This window comes from Mus caroli, unplaced genomic scaffold (assembly GCF_978045245.1).
Source record: "Mus caroli unplaced genomic scaffold, Mus_caroli_1 scaffold_9, whole genome shotgun sequence".
Lineage (NCBI taxonomy): Eukaryota > Metazoa > Chordata > Mammalia > Rodentia > Muridae > Mus > Mus caroli.
In genome coordinates, this window is record NW_028227264.1 from 24,752,653 (window position 1) to 24,767,368 (window position 14,716).

The 14,716-nt window shown below is 36.0% G+C and overlaps 1 protein-coding gene across 4 annotated transcripts in view; it reads right to left on the bottom strand.

Annotated features, from left to right (window-relative positions):
* Lama2 (laminin subunit alpha 2) overlaps positions 1–14,716 on the bottom strand; it is a 621,901-nt gene that overhangs the window by 225,848 nt on the left and 381,337 nt on the right. For 3 of the 4 annotated variants that reach the window (XM_085842706.1, XM_085842705.1, XM_085842704.1), the window contains exons 19-21: positions 10,564–10,775; positions 6,775–6,881; positions 3,243–3,423 (exon numbers count right to left, since the gene is read on the bottom strand). In XM_085842706.1, the coding sequence (XP_085698832.1) occupies positions 3,243–3,423; positions 6,775–6,881; positions 10,564–10,775 (500 nt within the window). Of the gene's footprint in view, positions 1–3,242; positions 3,424–5,846; positions 6,108–6,774; positions 6,882–10,563; positions 10,776–14,716 lie in introns of all 4 variants that reach the window. The other variant, XM_085842707.1, reaches the window with a different exon arrangement.

Genomic DNA, 14,716 nt, shown 5'->3' on the forward strand with positions numbered 1-14,716 from the left:
TCTAAGAGCAAATAACTGCTGACATATGAGAGATTAACAGATTTCTCATTGCAGTTTTGACTATCAGACAAGGACCTAATAGCAGTCCCACTATAAAAGAGCTTAATCATTGATATAATTTTAGGAATTCTTATAGGATTATCATTGAGAATTAAGAAGTCATCTATTTATTTATATAGCATCACTACAAGACAGTACATCATTGTAGATATGCAGAGATCTGCTCAAAAGGGGTGGGCTAATACCTAATGATTGTTATATATATTTAATAATAACAGGAAAAGCATATTAATAGCAGGATCTTTTCTAAAATGAATTCTCTTGGGCCTTGTCTATAGAGTAAATCTGTCGCAGATCATAATCTGAAGCAGACCATCTCAGGAAGATCACCTGCTAGTTATTAGCTTGTCCTATGATGGCTCTTGACAAACAATGAGAGGTTTCAGTCTCTCTAAGGGAATGGATACTTGTACCTTGTGGTCCAGGGACCTTAGGGCTTTATGGGGCAGAATGGGGAAGCTTGGGTGAAAGATTCCATCTAAGGTCTGGTTCCCTAGAGCCTCACAGCTGTAAATCCTGAAGGATCTGAATATGTTGGCCTTATTGTCAGGAGATCCCTAACTACATAAAGGTGTTAGTAAAAAAATCAACTTTTCTGTTCCATTTCTTGGCTCACATGAAGCTTTTGGGTCGTCAGCCCTTTATTCTGTACCCCAAGAGAATGAAAAGGGAAAGGGAGGCTTCAGGCTGTTTCTTGCTGATAGGGCAGAGTCAGGTTTTTAGGGTCTGTCCCATGGTCTATTGGAGGAAAGGGTGGTTGATTTTATGTGTTTATTCCAAGTTTATTTCTACTTTTTTTTGCTATAAAAATTAATCTTTTCTTCCATATAACATCAGATTTCATTAAAGCAAACAAATGTGGTACTTAAGTCTAGTGCATTGTGCATATAATTGTAAATAACATAGTGTATTTCAGTTTTATATATATTTAAAAATAATTCCATTGTAAAATTTTTAAAGTAAATTATTTCTAAATTGTCTTACTACCCTATTTAGTTATTTAATTCCCAAGTTTTTTCTTACCATAAACGAATTATAGTATTATGAATTTCCTACTTCTTTTATATTCTCAAAGAAGGTAAGAATTAAATTTGAGAAGATCTTCAAAGCCTACCATGAGAAATGATGCACACCATTTACTGGGTCAACTCAATCCAACTGCTAAGAATACAGTTAGGCACAGTACTTAACAAAATATTATAAGACAAGAAACAATAATACTCAAATTCAAACTGAAGATCAGTGTTATAGGATAGCTTTTTACTGGTTAGTTGATGGCTAACCTATTTTAACTGAGTCAATTGAGGTATTTGATTAATTTAAAATCTAAAGTGTCATATTTATTATTACTCAAATTGTTTTATACCAGCTGTGAATGCTTAGCACAGTGCTTGACATAGAATAATGTCAAATAAATGCCAGTGGTTATTGATACTGTTTTGCTAATGATAAGCTGATAGATTTATTTATACATGACATTCATTAAAAAGAAAAATAGCATTATGTTTAAATTTATGTGCTAAGAAACATGGTGGTACATCTGAATCATTATTTGAAAATAGAAATTTGCTATGTAGAATTTTGGTGTAATCATAGAAAGATCTGAGCAATGAATTAGTTTTCTCTGCCAAAGCATAATGTGTACTACAATTAAAACTATTAATAAAGATAATGACAGGAAATATACTTATAGCCATCATCTCTCATCATTCTAAATCCATCATTAACTCAGTGAATTCCTATGAATCCTCTTGATATAGATACTTTTTATATAGTAAAATATAAATATACGTAAAAGCTGAATTTTGCAGTGGGAAAGCATAATCAAATTACATTGCAAAGATCATAAAATTCTTTCCTAAGTGGGCCACCAGATACATATTCTACACAGGATATTTGGTATGAGTAATACTCTCCTTTTGTAAGGACTCCCATGGATCTGGAATCACCATGCCTTTCTGGGAGTGTCTACTAGGGAGTTTCTAGTGATTATAAGCTGAAATAAACCCTTTGTTCTACAAGTTGCTTTTGGTCATGGTGTAGTAACACAGCAATGGAATTCCTAAATTAGATAGCTCAGTATTAATTCATATTATGTTAAAATATTACTGAGAATTGTGCTTAAAGAGCAGAATATTTTTAAGTTGTTCTTGATAATTTTTAGGGCTTGTAGATATTAGCCTAGAGATCACACACAGTTATTAGAAGATCTTTAACACGTCAAACATGACTTAAAATGGCTTTCTGATAAAAGCCATATGCCTAAAATTTGGAAGATAATCTGAAAGATAGTGGTTCTTTAAATCCTTTAAAGTGTTATTTTGATTCTAACCTAAATTTGCAATAATGGTCAATGAAACATCTTAAAATGTAGCACTGGGGCTGTCAAGAAAGTATAAAGGCAACAGCTGTCAGTCAATGAACTTAGCAAACAGAGGTGCAACTCCTTTTTGTGGTTGTTGTAATAGCATCAGTTCTAAATTAGTGATATATAAATCAAAGCTTATTTCAATCTACTTTCTCACCTAGTGTGCTAATGTGTGTGTGTGTGTGTGTGCTTGTGTGTGTGTGTGTTTAGTTCATGATTTTTATGAAAGATCTGGCTCAACATAGGACAAACACCCTTTCAGGCCATCATGTTAGAAACTCCTATCTGCATTTCCTCATGAATTAAATACCAAGATACAACCTGTTTCTCTTGTAGAATGTCAAGATTTCTGAGGCAACTTTCATACAAGTATGATTTTTGTACTAGAAAAGCAAACAAACAAACAAAGAAACAAACAACCCAAGAACAAACTTCTTGGTCCTATTTTGTGGTAGGAGAAGAGATGTCTTGGTTTAAAAAGGAGAGTAAGCTAAGATGACACTGGCATAGAGTACCCTGAACATTTGAATTTAAAGCTACACCAGTCATGGGGACAGAGGGCACAGACAATAGGGCACATCTGGATCGGGATCTGCTGATGGCTGTTCAGTACTTACAAGCCTGGTTACACGCAGTGTTGCCAACTGCACTGTGTTCTGTTATGTATTAAAATTTAATGTATTGGTTATTTTAAATATGCTGCATTGCATGTTTGTTTTCCACACGCATTTTCTTTAACATATCAAATCATTAGGAGAACTAGGACTATAAAATCCAAGAATGGATATACAGGACATTAGTTTCATTCACAGACCTATGCAGCCTCCTTCTTGGAAGTTGAAGTAGCCATGGGCACAACGGTCACATTTCTTCCCTGCTACTCCAGGCTGGCACCAGCACTGCCCACTCGCTTCACAGTCAAACGACTTCGACCCAAAAGAATTGCAGTTGCAGGGCAGACAACCCCTTCCCAGTTGCAGGCCAAAGGTTTCAGGCTGGTATGGAAGAGAAAAGAAAGCAGTTGAATCTCAGCAAGCTAGCTGATAGCCCAAATCTAGACGGGGCAGTCGTGAAGAACCCTTGGTCCACCAGGCTTGTGTGGCATTGACAACCATCTATTACTCAATAGATTCCTATTCCTTTATTTTGACAATGTGAAAAGCATAGCTACTTGGAAATGTTATCAAAATTGTATCAAAACAGGCAGTGTGTTTTTAATCTTAGTCTTAGCAGCCATTATGGTCTTCCTTGGTTCCAACACATTATGAAATGGATTACAGGTCATATTTCTGGTTTTAAATTAAAGTTTTTACTCACTTTACTGTTTATATACTAAACTGAATTACTTCTAAATTTTGTGAACTTATTTAAATTTTTTTTTTAATATTCAGTACTCTAGACATCAAAACCAGTTTGTGAAAAAAAATCAATTCATTATATTAGAAAGGCAAAGCCATATTTTTTATATCCAAGTTTGAAGCTGTAGATCTCACATCTACTGGTACCACATCACCTTCCCACTATGGGTGGGAATTCATTCTTAGAATATATGACATTCTTGGAATATATGTTATCAGGCCCAGGATAACTCTGACTGAAAAGACTGGCGGATCCAGGGATCATCACTAGTACTAGGAAAATGAAGAGCATATTTCCTACTTAAAGCACACTACATTTTTTTATAAATATAAAGTATGTCACATTATTATGGCATTTTAATCTGGAAAATTACTCTCAGTAATTACTTCTTTGTCAAAATAATTTGTATTTTGGAAAATTAAACTTCATAATTACTTCTTGGTAAAAATTAATCTTGCAATTTATTGGGAATCACCCAAAGAGAAATGGATAAGCTTTGTTAGATTTTTAATATTATTGTCAGCAGTGTTAGAAATTTAAAAAATTAAAATTACACTGAGAATTAGACTTAATATGACTAGCTAAGAATAGTTGCATTGTTTAAAATGTACAATGAGTTGATTGAATGTGATAATCATGTTAATTTTTACTGCTGGCTTTATTTTAAGTTCTAGTTATAATTCAAATTTATCATATTAAACTGAAATTATATAGCAGTAACAATAATGAATATTTTTGAGATTAAATTTATCTATAAAAACATAAAACTTTTTATTCATAAAAATCATTTCAATGTAAAACCTTTAACCTTAGAGAAATTATCAGCTATCAGAACAATGAGTAAATAACAAGCAAGCTCATTATACATTTTACCATAGCATGTAGTTGTGGCAACACTCAAATCTTCACTGTTAGAGACACACTACATAAATTATATTTTAATATACTAATGTTACAAAATGAGAAGCAATTAAGTAAAATCTCTTTTGAAGCAGTTTTAATGATAAGAATATATTTGTGACCCAATGCCAAGTAAAAATTCTAAAAAGCAGCATACTTTATATCTAGACTATAATTTCAACTATATAATGTGCAATCACACTCACACAACCACAAACACACAGTTATACAGACATATACATCCAGAAACATGAAACACAGACACACAATAAGATGCATGCACAGATACACACATGCATGCACTCACATCTCCCCACATACCCAGAGACACATATACAAACACTGGCATGCATGAGCACTTGAGTACAGATGGTGGAAATTACAAAAGAGGATGCTGGAATCTCTGGAATATAGCTGGCTGTGAGCCACCCAATGGGGAGGAAACTTTTGAAAGTGGAAAGATTTTGTACTTTTGTGTCAGTAAAAGTGAGAATGTGTTTCTTGTGTTTGGTGTGCACATGAGCAAACTCATCAGGTAGAAATGAGCAAATTTTTAGTTAAAATGAAATGTCAGGCTCATGTTACTTAACATTAAGTTAGCATCTTCATTAACTAATTGCATTAGCTCTTAGTTCCTTAGAAAACATCACTTTTGATACCTTAAGTTCCCTTCAACTAAATTTATATTTGGTTTGTCCATAGACATGCTTTTGAAAATAGTTTACTTTATGTGTACAAGTATTTTGCCTGCATGTATGTGTGTGCACAACAGTGGTGCCTGGTACTGCGGAGGCCAGATGTTGGTGGTGTTGGATTCTCAGGAATCAGGAATGAGATTTACAGAAGACTGTGAGTTAGGTACTAGGAATCAAACCTGGGTCCTCTGGAAGAGCAGTCAATGCTCTTAACTGCTGAGCCCTCTCCCCAGTCACCACAACTCACTGAAAAGTTACACACTCGAAGTTTTAAAAGCTTAAAAACACCCATTTTTAAAAGTCAAGGCTTTAGTCAGGCATTGTCTAATTCTTACATTAGCAGTTTACACACTTAGTGACCAGTTTGCACACTTAGCGATCACAATTATTTGATAAAAGATCTCCAACACAATTCATCTGCAGCCCAGGAACACAGCATGCTCATACAGTCAAGCAGTGCCTACCGGCACAGGGGCTGGATAAGCTCCCCGAGGGCACCCGCTGGAGCTGCTGAAACCCCACCTCCGAGGAGGAGACCCCAGCACCTGCTGTGCTCTCTGTGCCTCTTGATGGTGCACCTGCCTGCTGAGGCTGCACTGTTTTCCTACAAAGCCTGATTTACAGATACATCTTCCCATCACATCACACTGCGGTGACACAGAGCCCAGGGGACTGCAGTCACAAGACTCACAGAATCGCTTCGCTGGGTCCCACCAGGTACTGAGCTTGAAAACCCAACGGAAGGGAAAACAAGGAAACAAAGCAGAATGACCATATGGTATTATTCAAAAGACAGAGGCAGGTATATCTTGATACTTTCTACTAAAGCCCAGCCTAAAGCCTGAAAATTACTTGGTTGGTGTGAATAATAAAATGTATCTAGGGAACAGGAGCTAAAATCCACAGGCCTAATGCACCTGCCTTAGGCAGGGTAGGGCCATCATTGTAGGAAGATACGGAGAACAATATTCCAATTAATGGGATACTTCATTTTTATCCAGCGGATACATCTAAAATCATCTTGAAAATTTTCACTAAATAGAATGTTTACTCACTGAAACTAACTTTTTAAATGACAGAACTTGAAGGGGTGGTGTTCACTCACTAACTTCAAAAGGAGTTGCAGATTTTAAACTCCCCCAAGGTCAATTATTTTACCTTGCATAAAGTAGAATTAAACCTATGTTATTTGTTGAAGAAATACTTAAATTATAGCAATCACTATATAAATTCGAAGATAGGAACATAGGTCAACTGCAACGTTGAGTTTTCTGTTTGAGAAAAGGTTTCAGTGAGTACAAATATTTCATCTTCAGAAGTAAATAATTCTGGACCCTTTGTTCAATATGAGTATAAAATCCATCATTGAAAGGAGGTGCGGGTGAACCTTACCTTACACTCGTCACAGTGCCGCCCCTGCACATTGGGTCTGCACTCACATTGCCCAGTTCTAGTGTGACAAATCTCTGAGAAGGAGCCATTGATGTTACAACGGCATGCTGCAAAAACAAGATACACAGGCAGTGAAAATAAAATCTTACAGATGGCAAATATGGATCAGGTAGCCCCCATCTGAAATGCCTGTGACTAGAAGCAGCTCAGATTTGAAACTTATATTAAGTTTGAAATATATGTGTAGGCTTCTCTGGTTGAACATTCCTAATGTAATAATACAAGATTTGAAGTGCTGAAAATCCGTATGACAGTTGTTAAAGATAACTGTAGCCATGGAAATATCAACAGCTGGGTTCAGTATTAGAATATCTTCTAATGCACTGGGTACTCTTTCAGGCATTCAATTATTTAATCCCTGCAATATCTCTACATATTGTAGACATGCTCAGCATATCATTCTACTTACATATAAATACAATTAGTATTATGAGCTTGAGAATAAAGACAATGGAACACAAAGCAGCAATGATATCCAATATCACATGTGTGGTAACTGTTATAGCAGGTCCCAGAATCTGTTTGAGCTATAAGTTCCCCATTTCCAGGTTCAATGTTTTTACCTTTTCTTAGACACATTGGGGTGATATCTAATTCTCATATTCTCATTATATATAAAATATACCCTTGAAGCAATTTTTAGAAATTATCAGTATCGATAATCCCTTCCAGGTTCAATGTTTTTACCTTTTCTTAGACACATTGGGGTGATATCTAAATCTCATATTCTCATTATATATAAAATATACCCTTGAAGCAATTTTTAGAAATTATCAGTATCGATAATCCTCTTGACACAGCATTGATGTCATTTTTAATAAAACATTTTCAATATGATATTATTAGTGCCAGTTTTTTTCTCATCTCCAATAAGAATAAATTTAAATGAATATTTATCCCTTGTATACTATAAAAGCATTTAAGAGAACATAATCTATTAAAAATGAAACATATATGCATATATAATTGCTAAAAAAATTCACTTTTATTTTACAACTTTTATTCTGTTTCCAAAGGTAGGAAACATACTTAACTTCAGTTACTTTTATCATTTTTTGCTTTAGAAAAGTTTTATAAGGATATTCTAAAACATATACTATATAAATCTAAAATCTGATTTAGTTCTCAGATAGAAGTAGTAATTAATGACTTATTCTGTTTTTAATGGTATACATAATTTGCACTGATAACAGAATAAAGTGGCAGAGGAGATGGCACATAAGTGTGTACAATATCACAGTTTATGAATTCATTGTAAATAGACACAGTGCCATCTTCTGACATTACTCTGTTGATTTGGTTCCAAGTTCTATCACTCTAAATTGTTTTTTTGTTTTCATTTTTTTTAATGTATCCCTCTTCCATCAACACTTGGCCTTCTCAGTGACTGCCAATTTGAAGCAACAGAGAATTTGGCCCAGTTAATTCACCATTCCTTTTTTTCAGTCAAGAGCCCTGGAGATTGATCCTGGATAGTCTACAGGTGGAGTGTAAGAGCAGGATGAGAAAATAAATCTTCATTGAAAATTCACTTTCCTGTGGACATGAAAATTGTTCTGCATATTATAACTTTAGATGAATTTCTTATGTATATTATACATAAGCTTTGCAAATTTCAAGTTATTTAGAATCACTAACTTTACTCCTTAAAAGTAGGAACTACAAAAGTAAATTTACCATAAAGATGGTGGTAACTGATCAATGTCATCTAAAAATAACAAAAGCAATATTAGAGTTTATAAGTATCCATGAAAATATAACAAATAGGGCACATAACATAGTTCTGAATACTAGTGAGAAATCCATGATATTTATCTTGACAAAAATAAAGTTCTGTTTTAGTCAGTGTGTGTGTGTGTGTGTGTGTGTGTGTGTGTGTGTGTGTGTGGGCATGCACACGTGCACGTGTGTGTATACACACATGCACCTGCTTTAAGATGGTCCCATTTTGTAGCCCAGGCTGGCCTAGGACTTGGTGATCTTTCTGTTACAGCTTCCTGAATGTTGTGATTACAGTATTTAGCACCATGAGTTGTGAAGTTAATATGAATGAAGGCTTACTCTCTATGCATAGAGGAGATATTATACCCCTGAAAATTATAAAAATATTCAGTAAAATATTTTATAGGCTTTAAATCAATTTATATGCTGAAGAGCGTTAAAAGTCACAAGCAGACCTATATTTCATGGCAAGCTGTTGATGATTCCTATGTTTAGTTGTTGCTGTTCTCCAATTTTTCTGTCATGATCTCACAGAACTTCATGCCATGGATCGTAATAAAATGAGTGGAATGTCCTTAGCTTTGTGGAGGGAGTTATTAGAAGGCATAAAAAAAAAGTCATGAAATGGGTTAACTAGACCTAGAATTAGTGAGGCTCCAATATTTATGACTACATGGGGACTACTTCTAAAGACTGACAATGGAAGGAATCTCCAGGATCAATATCTTATACATCCCCTGTAGGTGTTACATCCATTAACTCCCACAGAAAACGCAAGGCCCTTTGCATATGGGGGGACCATTCCTAGAGTCAGACAGCTAGAGACTAAAACTCCCTGGTATGCAGCATGAACAGAAGACATTCTTGAGTTCCCTGCTGTTCCCCAGAAATGCTGTGTTTCCACAGTGTTTAAAGTCACTCTAGCCTTGTGGGAAATTTTATTTTAAAAGTCAATTTGTGATTTTAAAAAAATGCCAATTATTCCAGAGAATGACTTGTTTTGACTTAACAAATTATCGTTCTGAAAGGGCAAAAAGCTAACACTCAGCATCTCAATTTCAGAGAGAAACATCTCTCCTTTCATGATGGGTCTGTGCTGCTTACAGCAGAGAAAACAGGCTGAGTTTCCTTTGCTTGCTGCAATTCCATAGCTCCTGGACGCACCTCAGCATCAAGTCTCTTATTACAGCATTAATTCCACAGAAATAAACTATTGTTGGCCTCATAGCTCTCTTCCTAAGGATTATAACAGTGAGGTCAATCATCACTGTAGATGACTGTTGAGTAAACCATCAGAACCCTGATGTGGATTCATACTTTTGGACTTGTTTTCTTTTGCATATTGTATTATTATAAAACAACTGCAATATCTGAGTATCACTGAATTCTCTACCTAAGGAGGAAAAGATCAGAAGAGGAGTATGTTGTTGCAAAAGGCCTCAAACCTCTGAGAAGCATTCTACAAACAATTCAAGACTGTGAGTTAAGCAACTCAAACAACAGGTGCCATTCTGTAAAAGTATTGCCATGTTTTTACCCTTATAAACTAAAAAGAAACAAAAACGTGCCAAGTCTTCATATGAAAGCAAAACCAGCTAACACCTGCTGATAGATATTATGCAATAAATAGAGAAATGACTTATTTCAATCAAACAATTAAGTGGATACTAATGAAAAAGTCCAAACAAGCTGTTATCATTTCTAAACATTTTTGTTACAGATTTCAGTTCAATTAAAACAAAATTTCTTTGTAGACATAAGTGTAAATATGTGCATCCCAAGAAAACCAATATTCAGCAATATGACAAGTTTTAAAGGATTTATGCTTATTCATTACTATAAGGAAGTATTTTGGAGCATGCAGACTTTGTATCTTCATGGGCATCCATCCTCCACGTATTACAGATAATTTCCTAGTCTCCAATCCCCACTTGAGCGAGAGCTCATCATCTCCCTTGAGGTATCATACATCAATTCTGTCAGGGACATCAATAGTTCAGGACTTACGTTGACAGTTCTTTGCATTAACCGCGTCTCCAAAATACCCATCAGCACAGAGCTCACAGTACCGGCCTGTTGTACCCGGCTTACAAATCAGACAGGAGCCAGACAGGCTGTCACAGCTGCCAGGGATGGAGTAGTCAAGGTTGTCATTGCATTGGCATGGCTGACATGATCCTCCAGGTACGGAAGGTTGTCCAAAATAGCCTTCTGCACACCTAAGGTGATAATTTTCCAACAGTGAGATTTTAGTGGGTAAGGACAGGGGAGTGGGGGAGGGGAGGGGAACCCAAGAATGCCACACAGAGCAATGTTTACATTGCTTTCATATTCTTCTGTCAGGATAATGTCTTTTCCTCTTAAGCGCTCCCTTTCTCAGGTGCAGAGTGATCTTTAAAATTGCCTTTGTTATAACTGCAGTATAGATACAAGATTTAAGCTTCCCGTTTCACTTATAATTAGATTTCGGCCACACACACACACACACACACACACACACACACACACACACACACCTGTCACTGACATTGAAGACGGGACCAAAGCATAGCATGCATTTGTGGCTGACACTCTGAAGGAATCTAGGTTCACACTAGAGAGTCTTTATAATATAACACATCATATGTTTCCAGCTCCAGTTGGTTGTTCTCTTTCCACATATATAAGGTTCATATGCTTGTTGCTGTTGTTCTTATAGCAAGAACTTGTTTTAAGGAAACAAACTCAAATTCAACATTTATCAAATAGAAATTGTGACTCAGAAAATAATGTCACTTGGCTAGGAGCTCTGGGAATCTCTGAATTAATAACAAGTTTGTATACATTTGCAAATAGATTAAGATGGTTGTTTTCAATGGAGTCCTTATTCAGGAGGAGTCTACTTTGGAATGTCTGCCTGTTATGATAATGAACAAAAGGGCAAAGCTGAGAGGTTACCTAAATTCACACCAGAAAATTCTAGGTCTTCATAAAAATAAAAATCACGCCAACTATATTTATTTGAAAAAAAATCCCACATAGGTTTATCATTTATAAACTGTGGCAGGGAAACTATTTATGACTTATCCTATCTATTTGTCCCTGATGTACATGTTTTAAAATGCTGCTCAATGGTACTGATGCTCAGATTCACATTTACCAAGATCTCATTTCTATTCAGCTTGGTCCTCTCAGTTACATGGTCTCATGCTTTGTATTAAGCCACACGCCTTGGTGGCTGGAGAGATGGCTCAGCAGTTAAGAGCACTGACTGCTCTTTCAAAGGTCCTGAGTTCAAATTTCAGCAACCACATGGTGGCTCACAACCATCCCTAATGAGATCTGACATCCTCTACTGGTGGGTCTGAAGGCAGCTACAGTGTACTTAGATAAGAACAGAGCTAAACAAAGAATTCTCAACTGAGGAATAACAAAGGGCTGAGAACTTGAAAAAAATGTTCAACATCCTTAATCATCAGGGAAATGCAAATCAAAATAACCCTGAGATTCCACCCCACACCAGTCAGAATGGCTAGGATCAAAAATTCAGGTGACAGCAGATGCTGGAGAGGATGTGGAGAAAGAGGAACACTCCTCCATTGTTGGTGGGATTGCAAACTGGTACAACCACTCTGGAAATCAGTCTGGCAGTTCCTCAGAAAACTGGACATAGTACTACCGCTAGATCCAGCAATACCTTTCCTGGGCATATACCCAGAAGATGTTCCAACTGGTAATAAGGACACATGCTCCATTATGTACAAAGCAGCCCTATTTATAATAGCCAGAAGCTGGAAAGAACTCAGATGTCCCTCAACAGAGGAATGGATACAGAAAATGTGGTACATTTACACAATGGAGTACTACTCAGCTATTAATAACAATGAATTTATGAAATTCTTAGGCAAATGGATGTATCTAGAGGATATCATCCTGAGTGAGGTAATCCAATCACAAAAGAAGTCACTTGATATGCACTCACTGACAAGTGGATATTAGCCCAGAAACCTAGAATACCCAAGATACAACTTCCAAAACACAAGAAAATCAAGAAGGAAGACAAACATGTGGATACTTCATTCCTCCCTAGAATATGGAATAAAATATCCATGGAAGGAGTTGCAGAGACAAAGTTTGGAAGTAAGACGAAAGGATGGACCATCCAGAGACTGCCCCACCTGGGAGTCCATCCCATAATCAGCCACCAAACCCAGACACTATTGCATATGCCAGAAAGATTTTGCTGAAAGGACCCTGATATAGCTGTCTCCTGTGAGGCTTTGGCAGTGCCTGGCAAATACAGAAGTGGATGCTCACAGTCATCTATAGGATGGAACACAGGGCCCCCAATATAGGAGCTAGAGAAAGTACCCAAGAGCTGAAGGGATCTGCAACCCTATAGGTGGAACAACAATATGAACTAATCATTACCCCCAGAGCTTGTGTCTCTAGCAGCATATGTAGCAGAAGATGGCCTACTCGGCCATCATTGGGAAGAGAGGCCTTTTGGTCTAGCAAAGTTTATATGCCCCAGTACAGAGGAACACCAGGGATAAGAAGTAGGAGTGAGTGAGTGGGTGGGTAGGGGAGCAGGGCAGGGACAGGGTATAGGGGATTTTTGGGATAGTCCCCTATATTTGAAATGTAAATGAAAAAAATATCTAAAAAAAAGTGGGAAAAAAAAGCCACACTCCTCAAAGAGGAAGTGAAACAGTGTTAGAAGGCCATGGACAGTTTACCTCTGTTATCTGTGGCATCTTACAAAATAAAGTACTCTGCAGCAAGGATGGAGAGTGAGAGGGAACAGGAGCTCTGTACGAGAATATCATTAACTTCATGGTATATAATGCTTATGTTCTGCTAAGATGCAGAAATATACTAGAAAGAGGCTATCATTTGAAACACAAGTGTTTGAACTCCAATATGGGGTAGGAGGGAAAGCATTAATAATATTATTAGGTCAACGTTGTTAATTGATACAGATACATTTATCATTCTAAGTTTATTGAAGCTTTTTAAGTGGCAATATAGTGAAACAGATTTGAGGTTTTATCACCATCTTTTAAAAATTTTAAATTATATTCACAAAATAGTTTATAAAATTATGAAAGCTGCCAGGTGGTGGTGGCGCACTTGGGAGGCAGAGGCAGGTGGATTTCTGAGTTCGAGGCCAGAGTGAGTTCCAGGACAGCCAGGGCTATACAGAGAAACCCTGTTTCGAAAACCTCCTCCCACCAGAAAAATTATGGAAGCTGTATATTCAGAGATTAGAAGAATATTCCTACTAATTATTATCATCAATTATTACTTACAATATAGACAATGAAATGACACTGTAGTGCATAAAATTTCCTCACAATTACTTCTGGAGTATTTTAAAAATAAATTATTAAGGATATATTTTTGACTATTAATCTGATTTTTACCTTATTAGATCTTTAGATATAGTGATAATATCTACATATATTCACATTTCATTTGCTTATCCTAAGAGTGCCTTTGGCCAGTTAGAATGGGTTCTACACCAGATATCACCAAACAAAACAGAAGCCTATTACTTTAATCTTGCTTCCTGCAAAATGTCTTACTGACTCCAAGAAAGATGGAACTATTTAATAAAATATTAGACATTTTTTAACAAAGATACCAATAATAAGTCCAAATTCTCCTGGAATTGAAAATATATGCAGAAAATTAAAATGAACAACTAAACAAGCATCTTCCATTTCAATTTCAGGATATATATATATATATATATATATATATATATATCCTGAAATTAAAATTATATGTGTATATGTATATATAAATATATGGAAAATGTGTGAACATCCATGACAACTCATGAGTTGTCATGAGTTGTCTTGAGTAAAGTAAAACTATTTTCTTCCTCCAAGTGCATAGTAACATGTGAGCAACTTCTTAAATATTTAATTATTTGGTTTTTATTACTGGTGTGTGTGCATGCATATATGTCTGTATACATGCGATTGTGAGTGTGTGTGTGTACAGACTAGATTTTAAAAAGAGGTAAAAAATTGAGGGATGGGGCCACCCACCCATCTCAAAATTTTCAACCCCAAATTGTTCCTATTTAATGGAAACACAGGTTCAAAAAATGGAGCAGAGACTGAAGAAAAGGCCATGCAAAGACTGACCCACCTTGGGATCCATCCCATCT